The sequence below is a fragment of the Scophthalmus maximus genome, chromosome 17, assembly GCF_022379125.1.
Source record: "Scophthalmus maximus strain ysfricsl-2021 chromosome 17, ASM2237912v1, whole genome shotgun sequence".
NCBI lineage: Eukaryota > Metazoa > Chordata > Actinopteri > Pleuronectiformes > Scophthalmidae > Scophthalmus > Scophthalmus maximus.
Window position 1 is genome coordinate 13524826 of NC_061531.1, and position 14865 is coordinate 13539690.

Below are 14865 nucleotides of genomic sequence, written 5' to 3' on the forward strand. Positions count from 1 at the left end.
ATGCATTCACGTCACGTCACGTCAAAAAAAAATATAGCCTCTCAAATCTACGTGCACATACGAATGTCTGGTGCACGGCACACACTCTGACACACTTGACAAACAGCCAACGGGACACACACATGCTCACGGACACATGCACACAGGAAAATTAATGAATCGCCACATCTGGCTCTGGAGTGACGCTGAAAGAAATCGCAAAACGCAATGTTTTTCTGAAAGCAAAACAAATGTCATTATCATACATGCTAAACCCATGTTATTAAAAGTATGTCATCTGGTTATATCTTCCAAATAATACAAGAACAAACCAAATCACTTAATGGATGCTGTTGTTAACCCACAACGCTTCATCGTGCCTGCGAGGCACAGCGTGACATTTGACGACATCTATCTCGCTTGCCCCACACCTCCCGCCCACCGCAGTTCCACCCGGATAGTGTCAAAGGTCAAACATTAACAACACATAATGGATTATATTACATACAAATTGTGCCAGTTTTTCGATGTTGTTATTTTTTTTTTTTTTGTATAAATAAAAAATCTACTACACCTAATAATCTCTCGCTCCGACTTTCCTCTCTCCATTGGATCACCGAGGAATTTCACAGAATGGCACAGTGCTGGGGCACAGAAGAGCGAGAGAGACTGGGCAAACAGGGGAGAGAGATAGAGTGTATCATTCAGGTCACAAACTCCAAAACATTTTATTTTTTTTTCTTTTGGCTGTTTGTTGCAGTACAAGAAGTCATTTTTCATAGTATTTGTTACTTTTTGTTGCTTTTGATCATCTGGTGTCTCTATTTACATAGCAGGAATAAAGTAGATTCACGTGTGGTTCCTATGTACACGGTTATACCAATTGGTTGACCAGTGCGTTTGCGACGTTCACAGTCTTGGGTGTCACAGCCACACACAGGAAACAAGTCCACTTCAACTGTCTAGGCTCTAACAGCAAAGTACAGTCGGGGGGAGGGGGATGGGGGTGACACCAGTCTGCTCCTGCAGCCCCCAGAGGATGCAGACCTAAAGTCAACAAATAAAATACTCTCTTCAAAACAATAGCAAGGCAGTCATTTAACTTTTCAAATGCCTAAAGCAAACAACCAGAGAGAACAGCGGAGAGGACTGGCCAGTCTTATGGGTGCAGGGTTCTGCTGCTCTGGAAGGGTGGTGCCACACCTCCTCGGTCTCCGCCTCTGCCCTTTACTCCACTTTTGTCCACCGTCGTCGATCATAGCATGAGAAGATGAAGGCAACACTGAATCAACTCCCTCTGCCAACTTAGGACAAAAGCTCTCGCTCTCGTTTACCGACTCGGAGAACTGTTTTCATTTTTGACGTTTCGTAATGAGCACTTCCGGATGAGTGTGTGCGTTCGTGCGTGCGTCTCTGTGTGTGCATGCGTGTGTGCATATGTGTGTGTGTGTGTTTGCTTTGTGAGTGTTCTAGTTTCTGTTCTGGCTCAATAAAACATATTTTTGGCAACAATGAAGAGCTTTCTGTGAGACATTTTTTTAGGTTATAATAGTGTACTATATTCCCCGTCTCCACAGTTAACTATTTCGATCAAATGATGACTCGCAAAAGACCTATGTATGGTAAGAAAGGGAAAGGAGATAAAATATTAAATAATATTCCCATCTCCGGAGGCAGGTCTGAGAAGAAATTACATAAAAAAACTTTAACAAAGTTTTAAAGTTTTGAAATATCTGAAGGTAAAGGGGGTGGATGGGTACATTCAGAGTGCTGGACTTGGCCTTAGGGTACGAAAGGAACAGGGGAGGAGTGGGTTTGGGGAGAGCATATGAATTCTCTATAGAAAAACACCCATAACTCATCTCCATAAGACAGAGGAGGGTTAAAGATAAAGGCTGCTTCTGCAGAGTCAGCCACGACTTCCCCTGAAGGTCACTCTGTTTGCTTAATCTGTTAGTTAAATAAATGTCAAGAGAAAGAAAGGCAACCAAACAAGCAGAAAGTGGAGAGATGCAAGAACGAGGCGGGCTCGGAGGAGGCTCTGGCCATCACATTAGTCCCCAACTTCCTCCTTCAGGCTTCAGTCACAGGCTGGTGACCAGCTGCATCTGTCCGTCCCCCTCATTGTGGGCAGGCTCCTGAGCCTGGTGTCCCTCCCCACTCGGTCTCCGGGGTGGGGCCTGGTAGAAGGTCTGCATGGGGGCCCCACGAGAGCCCAGGGCAGGCCTCCCGGAGCTGTAGTACAGCTCTTCAGGGGGCTGGGCTGAGCGGGGCACCACCTCCAGGGGCTCAGGACTGCTGTCAGGGTAGGGTGAGTCTCGCAGGTTGGTGATGCTGGTGTACAGGGAGTCACGGGCAGGGGAGTCTGGCGCTCTGCTGCCTCCCTGGCCGCCAGCACTCTGGCCACTGTGACCGCTGTGGCCCAGGCTCTCTGTCAGGTCGGCCGTGTAGCTCTCTGACTCCTCTGGATCGCTCTGGTAGAGGACCGACTGGGCACGCTGCAACAGCAGGGGCTCCTCCAGAGCTTTATAGAGTAGCTCCACATCCTGCGGAGTGCGCTGCCGCCCCTCTCTCAGATAGTCCTCGTCTTCATCCATGCCAATGGACGGCTCCGGCCCGACCCCCACTGTCCCCCGACCAACTCCACCGTGAGGACGTCCCCTGGCCAGGCTGCCACACGCTCTGTCCCCTACATCACCTGCACCTCCTCCACCTCTCAGGTTGTTATGCACGAGCTCCGAAATGATCATTTTCTCAAAGGCTGCGGCATCGGAGAGGTTTCGTCGGACGCCTCCACCAGCCAGGGCCTCCTGGCCACGGGGATTGAAGAGGGGCGGGGGGCTCTCTCCACCCCCACCACCTAGGAAGTCACAGCTGCCCCCGCCTACGCCCCCTGGGCCGCTGCGCAGGGAGTAGCTGTTGTTGAAGTTACCATTCAAGGGCAGGGTTTCCATCCCACAGGGGTCGCGGGCCTTAGATAATGTGCTCTCTGGACCCAAACAAGAGAGACAGTAGACAGAAGGTTTTGGAATTGTTGAAATATTGAAATGTCAGTAAGAAAAAAAAAGAAGGAAATATCAGATATAAAATGTTTCTCATATGATGTGGAATTACACTTACTTGGATCACGGAAGGTTCCTGCGTATGCCAGAGAAAGTTATGCGGAGTGAATAAAAGGAAAGACACTAATCAGTAAATATTCTTAAACTGAGCAACATTAATTAACTCTTAGTTAAAATGTTTTTTAAATGGAACCATTAATGGAACAAAAAATATGCTTGTCCATTCGCCACCTTTCTCATCTCTCTCACATCTAACCTCCTGATTTAAACCACACGCATGGTCGCATTCATTTTGATTTATGCAGACTTAGTCCTGCCTGTTTGATTCCAAAAAATTCTCCAACAGTTACATCCAAGCCACAGCGAATACTCAGGATACAGGGTATTTATTTACTACTGTCAGTGATACCTAGATACATACATAATTCATGCAGAACCTTGTACAGTGGCAGTAATGTTTATTTTACAATCAATATCAATGAACCAACACGCCAAAATATGTTGTGGTACCAAATTACCATAGCACAGCAAAGCAAAAAGCCACAGCCGCCCGTCAGTGAGAAGCATGTTCATTTTTAAAATTCAATGAGTAGCGTGACTTTAATCAAAGCTCTTATTCGTTGGTGGTGTGGGTAATTAGACATTCTAATGAAGTGCTCTCCCTACTTCCTCCCACTCTCTTCTAAAAATGTCTTGGCTGCCAAGCCTGTGGCCATCAGGCTTGACGTATTGTGCGGAGAGGATTTAAAATATTAAACAGAAACGTTGCCTTAAATTTCAGTCCTCAGACACGAGGCCTGATACTCTGCGGGTGCACACTCAGCCCGAGAGCAGCCACACGCGCTCATTGTTCTCCAATAATGAGTGAATATTGGTACTGTCACGAAGCAATTACCAGAACACGTCTAATGCAGCAATTTTAGACATCCAACGAGCACAATGGGAACGCAGCAATGTGATAAAACATCTATCAGGCTGATTAAAGAGCCCCACTCTGAGATAAAAGCAAGCACACACACATACACACAAACAGGCACTGACAGTACACGCCTGACCGACCTACACCCAGCCTGACTGTCCCCGGCCAGCGAGCCGTCTGATCCCTTTCCACCGCCGTCACGATTAGGCCACTTTTTCTTCCCAGGAACAGGAGAAATGTCGTCAAGATTTCTGGCATTCCCAACTGTAAATAAACTTCTAATCAATTTGTGGCTGTTCTCTTGAAGATCCAAGATCTGACCAGATGGCTGGTTAGGCCATAGGCAGGGTTTGGCTTGGCTCTGCTCAGGCTTGTGAATCTGTCTGACAGCTACACAGTCTGAAACAACACCACACAAAGACGCTCACACCCACACGCGCGCACACACACACGTGCAAGCACTCAAACGCAGGAGTGTGCGTATAGCACGTCAAAATACCGACAGAGACACAGACAGAAGGACAGCAAGCTGAGTGCACACTGTATCTACACACGTGCGCCGACGCGACGGCTACACACACAGACTGGCGTGTTTGTGAGGAGCTGACCGGTAGAGTTGAAGACACCGGGTGAGGGCGGGGTGAAGCTCTCAGCCAGCAGAGTGTTGTAAGGAGAGGTACCGGTGCGAGTCTGTAACACTGGGTTTGTCAAAAGGTGGTTGCCCATCGTTGCTGAAAGACACAAACATTCAAAAAATTAATATTTTCTTATACTGTGCATGCAAAGCAGGCAGGAGCAGCGATGCTGCACACAATGGGTGTAATATTCTGAAACTCACATTTTTCCAGACGCAGTTATAACATCTACAATCATCATGAGATATTTACAGTTTATTCAGATGGGGTTATTTTTTGTTATGCCAATGATTTATAGAGTAATGCATTTTACACTGTTCCTCTCAATGTTTATGCCTGCTGATTGTAACCTTTGAGTAACAATACAATTGCATGGGGAAGGTACTGTCTGGAGGATTGCCATACATTTTTTTTTCTTTCCTTTGGCTCCTGCCAATGTAGTCAGATGGGGGAGAACAGTAATGCTTGCCATTATGTAGTCTAGGGGTGCAGCCATTGAAACACAGTTAATTTCACTGTGAAATGTGAATGCCACTACAAGACAAATATAATTCAAAGAAATGGCACACTGAGAATGTTGTATAATGCCCATGTATGGCTCCAGCCTGAGGCAACTCGAATAGAAATGCCATGAAATTAAAAATAGGACAGCATGACGGAGAGTAGTCCAAGGCAAAGTGCAACCTTCAGGTCTCACGCCTACCGTTCATCACACAGCAAGGGAGCAGGGAGTTCTAAAAAAAAATAAAATATGCACTCAGACACAGCTATTTATTTGTCATTCTCCATCGTCTTACACTTCCCCTGTCCATCTCTTTGGCATGCCACACAACCCCCTCTCCCTCCGTTCTCTGGCTCGCTCCGCTGTGTCTTGACTCAACCACATTTCCTCAGTTCCTCGCGCCAGAATGTTTTTCAAACCCCACCAAATTAGTTGGGATTAGCAGCCTGTCTGTATCTCATAGGAATATCCTGTAGAAAATTAAAGGAACTAGCTTGAAGTGGGGGGGGGGGGGGAAGTAGGGCAAGGGAAATCATGGGAGGCTGTGTGTGTGTGTTTTGTGTGTGTGCATGCGTACAGTGCAACGCCTTGTCTTCTGGACACATTACCATTGTCAGGAGGAGATTGTGGTTCATGAACAAGTAAAGTGGAGAAATCAAAGAGATCCGAGATGCCAGCGATAACGCCGCCGTGCTTCTCCTCCATATTCAGCCTATTTAATTACTCCACCATGATAGCGGCTCTCTCTACATCTCACTCCCCCCCCCCCCCCCCCCCCCATGCTCCCCCTCGTCTTCCACTTTCTGTGAACTGACAAACTTTTCTCGGAAGTACAGAAAATAAAGGCTTCACGGCACACAGTTGTTTGTGTTTGACAGCGCAACATAGAATGATCCGTATTGTGCCTCTCCTCCAGAGCTGGTGATTGCTCTATCGTGACGAAAAGCCCCCTGAAATCGACCCGACCCGACCCCCCTGCATCCGCCCACACACACGCACGCATGCACACACACACACACACACACACACCTCATCCATTGAGCTCACTCACAGCACCCCTATTCCTCACCCCCTGCCTTGCTCCTGTCACTCTCCTCAATTAGAATAATTGCCCCCTGTTCGCTCACACGCTAATCAGTTCATTAAAAACCAAATGGATGAAATTAGCATAGAGAACGATGGCTGATTTAGCTACTGCCTCTGTGTCATCATCAACGCCCCCCTCTCGATTCCGGAAACAAGAGACAACCTCGACCGTCGCAGTGTCACTGACGGCTGCGACACTGACGCCACCAGTTGCCGAGGCTAACACAATCAGTGACTTCACACACATTTCTCACTTCTTCGGGTCTCAAATAATCCCCAGAGGCCTAATCATGTGCCGTGTGATTGGCGACTGCATGTGTCACTGCATCCACGCTAAGAATTTATGGAAGTGTGTTTGGATGTGATCGATCCAATGCGAGAACAAAAGGCTGAGAGTTTAAACTAGGGCTGGCAGTGTCAGGTTAACTAACTTGTACAATATTTGTATTACAATATTTTGCTGTAATGATGAACATAACAGCTGCAATTATGTGATATACGGCCTGACACAACAGGATTTCTGTGTGACTCGTGGAAATTATACTGATACGTAAGAAAAACATATGTTGTTTTACAAAGCAGGAATTAAGGAGAAACAGAAAATATGTGAAGGCAATAAAATGTCCACACCTATTGCGAGAGACTCTGACAATTAGTTTTTTTCAATAAAAGATTGGAAATCACAAAATAAAATGAACAACTAAAGCATAAACAGATGACTAACTTTTCACTGCAAATGGCTGCAAACCGCTCGTGACGGTTGTGGAGTGAAGTAAAAAGAATGACATTATATGTAAAAGCTAAGATATGGTCAAATGGCTACTGAGTCAATTACATACTGTATTGCATATACAGCACAATACTTATACTAATACACACACACAGTCGGTCCACTCCGGGGTTTTTTTTTAAGTCAGCTGTGTAGGTCTTCATACAAGAAGTAAATTAGAATATATGTATTTCTGTGCATTTAAGTGTGAATAACTTAATGAAGGGGAAGCAGAGCAGTGATAGAGGGAGGCCTCACCGCGGTTGAGTGTCGGGGTGCTGTTGATATCTCCTGCCATGAAAGAAGATTCTGTCTGCTTCCGCACCGTGTCGTTCCACATCCTGCGGATGCGACTCTGGAAGAGGGAGCAGGGCGCAGTGAGTGGCAGATAAACAGACAACAAGTTAAATATAGAATCGCGGCGGGCAGAGTTTGTAACTCAGTGGGGCTGCTGTAATCGAAACTGTGGGGCTCGCTCTAATCCACAAAGAACAATAGTCAAACATGGCAGATAAAGAGACTGAGGCGTCGGGGCAACAGGGAACACACAGCTATGTCATGTCATCATGAGAGGTGATAATAAACTCGAGATATGTAAAACACGATTATGATGGAATTGAATTTAAATGTGGGAAAGCCTGTTTGTTCATTGTGCGTTGTCTCCGCCGTTACACATTTGCCGGCATGTAGAGTACCTCCTGATGTCTGGTGTGGTGCCTATATATAGCACATGGACTTCAAAGTATACATTTTTTTCCACGAATGAGTCAACTACTCTGCAAACCATAGGGACTGGCACTAATGGATGGGAACAAAGCAAAATATTCACAACAGGCGAGTTGTGCTGGCTGATTAGAACCAGGTTTTCAACAGAACTAAACCTAATGAACACACCAAATATCAGGATGTAACACAAAGTGCAAAATGTAGTGTGACACCGATGTTCCACCATCCTCAGAACTCTTTGTCACTGGCAAACAAAAACAACACTGTGGACTAGAATGAGTAAGTACATTTTAGTGCTTTGCAAAGTAATAGGTGAGTCATTGATATTGACTGGCAATCAAACCCCCACAGATACACTCACGTTGTACTTCAGAATCTTACGCAACAGACCTTTTTTGAACAAAACAGTTGACACCACTTTTGACAGAGTTCTACAAAAAGTCAGATAAAATCAAGAGTCATTTGATTCAAGAAAAATGCATTTAGAAAAAAAAGCTGATGTCCACTGAAAACAAGTAAAATCATTTTGCTGCGCAGGCAGGTTTGATTGATGTGAAGAAAACCGACAAACAAGTGTGCCTGTATTGCAAGCTTATCGCCTTTTGTGCGCCATCATTTCATGTGTGGGTCTGTGCTTCCCGCACCTGTCTGTGGGCCGCTGCGTGGCGAGCTTGGCTGCCGCTATAGTAGCGGTTGTTGGCACGCAGACCCGAGTTCTTCAGGGAGCCGTGGGAGCTGGTGGTTGAGGTGCGGCTGCAGCAGTAGGAGTGACGCAGACACTTACTGTACTCCTTATGGACCTGTAAATAAAATATATATATATACAGGTTTTAAAGCCACTTGTAAACACTTTCACTTTCACAGTTTCAATAGGCTGGACCCAGTGCAGAGCAACACTGGCTTTTACCACATGGCCACAGCAAAATGCACTTAATGCAATAAATCTGAACATACATGAATGTCAAATCAGATGCGCAAACAAACACGAGTCTTGTACAGCTACCTTCTTCTGCAGGGCACAGTGGAAGATAAAGATGAACATGCCCTGGAAGGCGTTGAAGGTGGTGAAGAGGTAGGCCATGATCACTGTGTTCTCATTGATAAAGAGCAGGCCAAAGGCCCATGTCAGCCCCAGCAGGAACAGCAGAGCAATGGCCCCCAGAGCCCACGACCTGAAGGACAAGGACCAAGAAACGTGAACAAATAGTGACTTGTACACTGACAAGCTGAATAATCCACCAGACAGTGTGGTCATTGGACTCACTTAATGTTATCCAGGCGGCTGGAGTCAGGTTTGAGTGCTGAGGAGTTGCGAACCATCTTGTGTAAAGTGATTATGAGGAAAATGAGGTTGAGCTAAGGACAGAAGGATATGAAAAAATCAAATGGATGTGTCGTGAACTTTGCAGTCTGCCACAAAAAACACAGTTAATAACCTCACAAAGTAAGCATTGCAAAATACGTTATGATATAAAAATAGAGAGAAAGGGATAATACTGTTTGACAGTAAAGCGAATACCATGATAACAAAGGAAACGGGTCCAATGAAGCTCCAGATGAAGTAGTTATCCACTCGCAGCCAGCATCTGGAATGACACAGAGGACAAGAGAGTTACACGCAGCTAAACTCACGAGCAAACACGCGCACACACCCAACACCCAACACACACACAAAGGAAGGCATGCACACACCCTGTCTCAGCGGATGATCATATGAGGGCTAATCATCAGGCTTTGGCTAAGAGTGTTCAGAAAAGCCCTTCTGCGGGGAGGGGCAAGAGCCGTTTACACAGCACTGCATATTACATTTCCAGCTGGGGGAATAGCATAATCCTACTGCTCAATCTGCAGGTGCAAAAGGCCTGTCTTCACACGTACGCTTTCTTGGTCCCATAGCTCCTGTAGTCTATGGCCGCGGAGATGCCCACCACCAGTGCGGGGAAGCAGTAGCCGCACAGATAGTAGTACTTTTTGCGGGAGTACTCGCTCTCAAAGACCTCCACCAGCATGAGGTAGAGTTGCACACCCTCCAGACACATCCAGGAGAAGGCAGCCAAGAAGAAGAAATGCAGAAGGCCAGCAAAGATGGGACATGCAATCTGAGGGGGAGAGTGGAGAGAAGAGCAGATGGGGAAGGAAAACATTAAGATGAAGAGAGAGAAACAGATCAAAGTGAAGTGAAGTGAATGAAAGACAGAAGGAAACGGAGTAGATCCAGACACTCAGAATCTGGTAGTAGTTTTGGAAATTCACAGAGGAAAAATTAAAAGTTGCCCCCTGGGTGATTGGCTCTGTGCATATTATTGAGTGGGTATTCATTACTCTGAGCAATTAATGTTTTATAAAGAAATGTAATGACACACTGCCTCAATTTTAGTTTCACAGTCACCGTTCGATAATATAGTTCCGTCATTTTCAAGAATATACAACAACTAACCTAATCTTGTGATTCACCTTTTAAGGGGAACGGGTGTGTTACTTTGAGATTGCTTTTAGCAATGAAAAGTGCTCTATAAATGAAATGTATTATTATTATTATTGTTATTGATAATGGAGATTTAAAGGAAATGATGTTCTGCTGTGAAGCTGTAAAAACTGAGTAATACATTTCCTTTCCAAGAAATTAAACAAAACCCTATTCACGAGTGAGAAGCTAATATCCTTGGCAGATATAAGACAAATATGGTGGCTACAAACTCACTTGGTATTCTGTCTTGTCGATGCCAATGAGGAAGAGCAGCTCGGCGATGAAGAGGTTGATGCAGAGGTTCTTGTGGATGGTGTTGCGGTCGGTCTGCAGGCCCCGCAGGAAGCAGAAAGTTGAGATGCAGATGGCGAGACACACTAGGGAGATGACAATCCCCACCCAGGTGATCACAAACAGGATCAGTTCATGCATCCGTCCCTGGTACTGAGGTCCGGATCCAGTAAACACAAATTGTGGGTTTGAGTGTGGAGGGGGGATGGGGGGAAAAAAGAGGGCGAGGGGACAGAGAAGCACAGCACAGTCAGAAAAAAAGAATCAGAGAGGTAAAAATAGAAGACAGAGTGTTAGTAGGGATGGTAGGAAGTGAGGAGGAGGTGGAAGAGGCGTGCAGAGATAGACATGACAATAGTGGAAGGAAGAAACAACAGGGGATAGATAGACAGAAGAGGGGGAGGGGAGAAAAAGAGCAAAGTTGTTTTATTTAATATTTGTAAATATATGCAAGGAGCTAAAGTGTAGAGACAAGAGACAAGACGTGCTGAAAAAAAAATACATGACATCCAGATTCATGTGAATGTCAGCTAGAAGTAGCAGGACGTGAATTCGGAAGCATGCGCCTTTCTGTCAGCGTGAAAGAGAAAATTCTAAACAAAGAGCTTGTCAGCCTTGAGAGGGTACATTAATGTGCATGCGTGTGCGGCAGTGTGACTGAGAGTGAGCGAACACGAATACTCGCGCCAATGACTGTCGGCATAAATTACCCCGGCTTCCAATTTAACCATGTGTCTGCCACGCCCCTGTTTACTCACATCGGGCTCGTGGTGAGCCATGAGCACGGCGAAGTTGGTGAGGTGGCTGCAGGAGCAGGTGGTGTGTGTGTTGTTGGCGTCGAGCAGCCTGCAGCCCTGCGACGACCACTGCCCCGTCATGGAGCGCTCAGAGTAGTTCCAGAAGGAGCAGTTTGGAGTGTAATAGTTCTCATTCTGCCGGGAAAAGAAAAGCAGCAGCAGGGATGATGGAAAATGTCAAAACTGAGTTGATTAGTGAGAATGTAAAGTAAGCATGATAAGGACTGAATTAGGCCACCTCTAGGTGTTTGAGTGTATAGACCACCGGCTCGGTGAGAAACACTCTGCTGGACTCTTTGTTGATGGAGGCGGCGATTACGTGGGAGTTGACTGCCAGTCTCTTCTTATCGTGGCTTGACCCCTCCACTTCCATTTTCACCGTGGCATTCTCGGTGGACAGAAAGGATCCCAAGTTTTTGTAGAGAACGAACACCACCTTGACTTGTCCTGCACCCGGAGGGAGTAAAAAAAAAAAAGGCGTAAAGATGAAGGGAAGGCGAATGAAAGAGAATGTGAGAACAAGAGTGAAAAGAGAAGGAAGCATAAAAAGGCAGATTTTATATATGAAAAGACAGACAGAATGATAAAGGGGGAGGAGGGAGGAGTGGGAGGGATGGATAGACCAAATACAGAAATGGGGGAATAATATGGTAATGGCAGCAAGAGTGACAGAGATAGAGAGTGGGGAGTGACAGGGTGAGCAAGAGGGAGACAGAGAGAGAGAGTTAGTGAAGGTTAGAATGATGGTAAGGACCGTTTCATTTTGACTGGTGGAAGAGAGAGAGATTTAATGTGGAGGGCAATGGAACATTCATCCCTCAAGCATTCACAGATCTCTTATTATTCCATATGAATATTTCATGTGCGTTTGTTTCAATCATTCTAATCTCGTTCCCACTGCAGAGCCGAGTGGAGACAGAAAACAGAAAAGGGTAGGGGATGAGGGGCCATGGAGGGAGGAAGGGAGCGGCGGATGATGGGGTGTGATGGGGGGGGGGGGGGGGGGGGGTTTGGAAACAAGAGAGATGAGAGAAGGGGATAAGATGGCAGAGAGACGGGGCGAGGGAATGGAATGGGGAAGAGAGGTGCTGAGATTGCTCTGTCAGACTGGGGCCGATTGTAATCTACACGCTATTCTATTAAGACTGCTGTTAAGAAACCATCAGGAAAAGAAATTGTGTCAGCGCTTTTGTTAATCTGATTAGCCTATTATTATGAACCAGTAACTTAGTCAACTGCACGCGGATTGTTTTAGGCATGCAGGGAAATGCAAATGTAAACACAAGACAGCGAACTGCACAGGACAGGGACAATTTCTTTTAGTCTTCGGGGTGAGGGTTGCTGACCGTTGCGACTGTACTGTTTGATAGTTGAGGCCGAAAGCTGGATGGTGCTGTCACTGGCGTAGTTCTGTGGAAAGGACAAGTCCTGCAGATCCATCTCTGTGTTCAGAACATGCACCTCGAGGTCTGATGGTGGAAACACAGCAGACAGACTTTATGAAGACGTGTGCATTATCATATATTAAACACACCCTGGAGAAATGCAGTTACAACCTGGTAGCAAAGTTACACAAACAGAGGTCCACAATATGTTGTTAATGTCCGCCATAATTAAAGCCAATAAGACTCACCAATGCTGGGCGCTCGGTCAGAAAAGCGATTCCCATACATGTTGTTGGCCAGCAGGAAAGCTCCTTTTTCCAGGACGTCCAGTAGCATGGTGGCAGTGTGAGCCTGCTCCGTGCTGTTCATGTCCTGCCACGACTCCAGAGCCTCGGGACGCAGCAAGTTGTCTACTGTCTGCACCACCGCCTGTCACATACGGGACATTCCTTTTTTGTACAACCAGGTAGTTTGACTGAGCAGTTAGCAAAGGAACAAGTTATAAAACAAACCAGCAAATGACTGATATTTAAAGGACAGATCATATGTAGTCACAGATATGATGTGTACATTAGAGCAACAATGAATGCTCTGAATAATCAATACTTTTTCTATAAATATCCATTTTTCATAAAGATAACATTTGTTTGTCTCTGCTTCACTTGAGTATACGCGACAATGTGAAGTCATCTTAAAGCAATGATGCAGTGCTAGCAACCATTTAGTATGATGCACAACTGCAAATGAGGGAACACAAATATGTTCATGATGGGGCAATAAGGCCGTAATGATTACTTATTGGTTTTGTGCCAATTAGTACATAATTCTGAGTGTACTCAATGGCACAGAACAACCCTTTAAGAAAAAGTGATTAGTAAGCAGATTCACAGATTTTTTGTAACTAATCATTAGACACTGGTTCATTAACACGGTTTCTCACAGTCTGTTCTCGGTTATCAGGAAGTGCTATTAGCTATTAATTAGCTATCAGTCAGTAATTATCAGTTAGTTCCAGATCTGTTTATTACCTGTTCCTTGATCATTATTAAATATTTTGAAGTGTGACCATATTAGTTGAGCACTCCAAAGTAGAAAGTCACCACTATTCCACTATAATTTCCTAGAAACTCACCAATCTCCTGCAGTAGATTTATTACAGACATATTACCATTCTATTTCACACTTACAATTCATTTAATGGCAATTTTGATGGTTGTATCAGCTATCCAATTTATTGGAGTAGCCTGCTTGATGAATCATGTAATTCTCTTGCTCAGGCCTCTCAAAATGAAGGATTGACTGCTCTATGGAATAAAGAGCACTGTTGTTAACAAAATGAATTTAGCATCAGAACTCCATTGCCATAGGAGACAAAGATGGAGGGTGTTGTCAGTTTATCCTCTGATCAGCTGGGTAATACTGTGCCGGCTTGCAGCGAGTGACAAAAAAGAATGGTCGAGTTACATACTACGCAGCAGCCTTTACTTCATCCAACAGAGATCAGAAGATGTGGTGTCACATTACAGTATGCTGCAGACAGGTCAAGACACAAAAGACTGTGTGCTGCATAGTGCCGCATTTCATCATTACAGAGAAGCATGCACAAGGCCTTTTCATGATATTAGATTACAGCTTTCTCAGAACCAGAGATATTGCACAAATATTGAAAAAGCACAGAGAAGGGTGGAGTAACACAAACGGATGCCTCTTATGCTATCATCAAATTACATTTTCTCAGAGCCTCATATATTGCACCTTATTGTGCAACACAATGGGGCCAATGCCATGGTTACACTTTTAGGCGCCATCACAGTGCAACTAAACTAAGATTATGTCCCAGACCGTTGATTTCCAAAGAAGCTGAACCCACATTTCAAAGATGTGTACACTATGGGCAATACAAAAACTACAAATCAACTGTCACTGCTCTGGGAAATACTACACCGGCCTTTAAATACTGTACATGCTGCCTGCCGGGAGTTATACCAAACGAGAAATCCCATAAGTAATGATTCCGAAGGAAACATAAATCATAATACAGAGCAGTGAGCCAAAGGAATCTCATCTACAAGCCTAGTCTACTCAAGGATTTATCTTCCTTCTAGTTATTTCGAGTCATGGAGCAGTCCTACTCCACAGGCATGTAAAGTAGGCAGATAAAAGAGAAAAGCTACCTGGATGTAGGCCCGACAGGTCCGCTCTCGCTTCTGGAGCTGGAAGGGAAAAAACAAAGGCTGGAATTAAATA

General features: G+C 45.2%; 1 protein-coding gene across 2 annotated transcripts in view; it reads right to left on the bottom strand.

The window, feature by feature from the left end:
• Positions 1-677: 677 nt before the first annotated feature.
• Positions 678-14865, bottom strand: part of adgrl1a (adhesion G protein-coupled receptor L1a) — an 87215-nt gene continuing 73027 nt past the window's right edge. For both annotated transcript variants that reach the window (XM_047328327.1, XM_035616169.2), the window contains 15 exons: positions 14793-14831; positions 12867-13047; positions 12580-12702; positions 11472-11680; positions 11195-11368; positions 10380-10589; positions 9557-9777; positions 9198-9264; positions 8943-9034; positions 8682-8850; positions 8323-8478; positions 7211-7307; positions 4569-4691; positions 3100-3117; positions 678-2968 (listed from right to left, as the gene is read on the bottom strand). In XM_047328327.1, the coding sequence (XP_047184283.1) occupies positions 2064-2968; positions 3100-3117; positions 4569-4691; positions 7211-7307; positions 8323-8478; positions 8682-8850; positions 8943-9034; positions 9198-9264; positions 9557-9777; positions 10380-10589; positions 11195-11368; positions 11472-11680; positions 12580-12702; positions 12867-13047; positions 14793-14831 (2784 nt within the window). In that variant the 3' untranslated portion in view covers positions 678-2063. The remainder of the gene's footprint in view (positions 2969-3099; positions 3118-4568; positions 4692-7210; positions 7308-8322; positions 8479-8681; positions 8851-8942; positions 9035-9197; positions 9265-9556; positions 9778-10379; positions 10590-11194; positions 11369-11471; positions 11681-12579; positions 12703-12866; positions 13048-14792; positions 14832-14865) is intronic.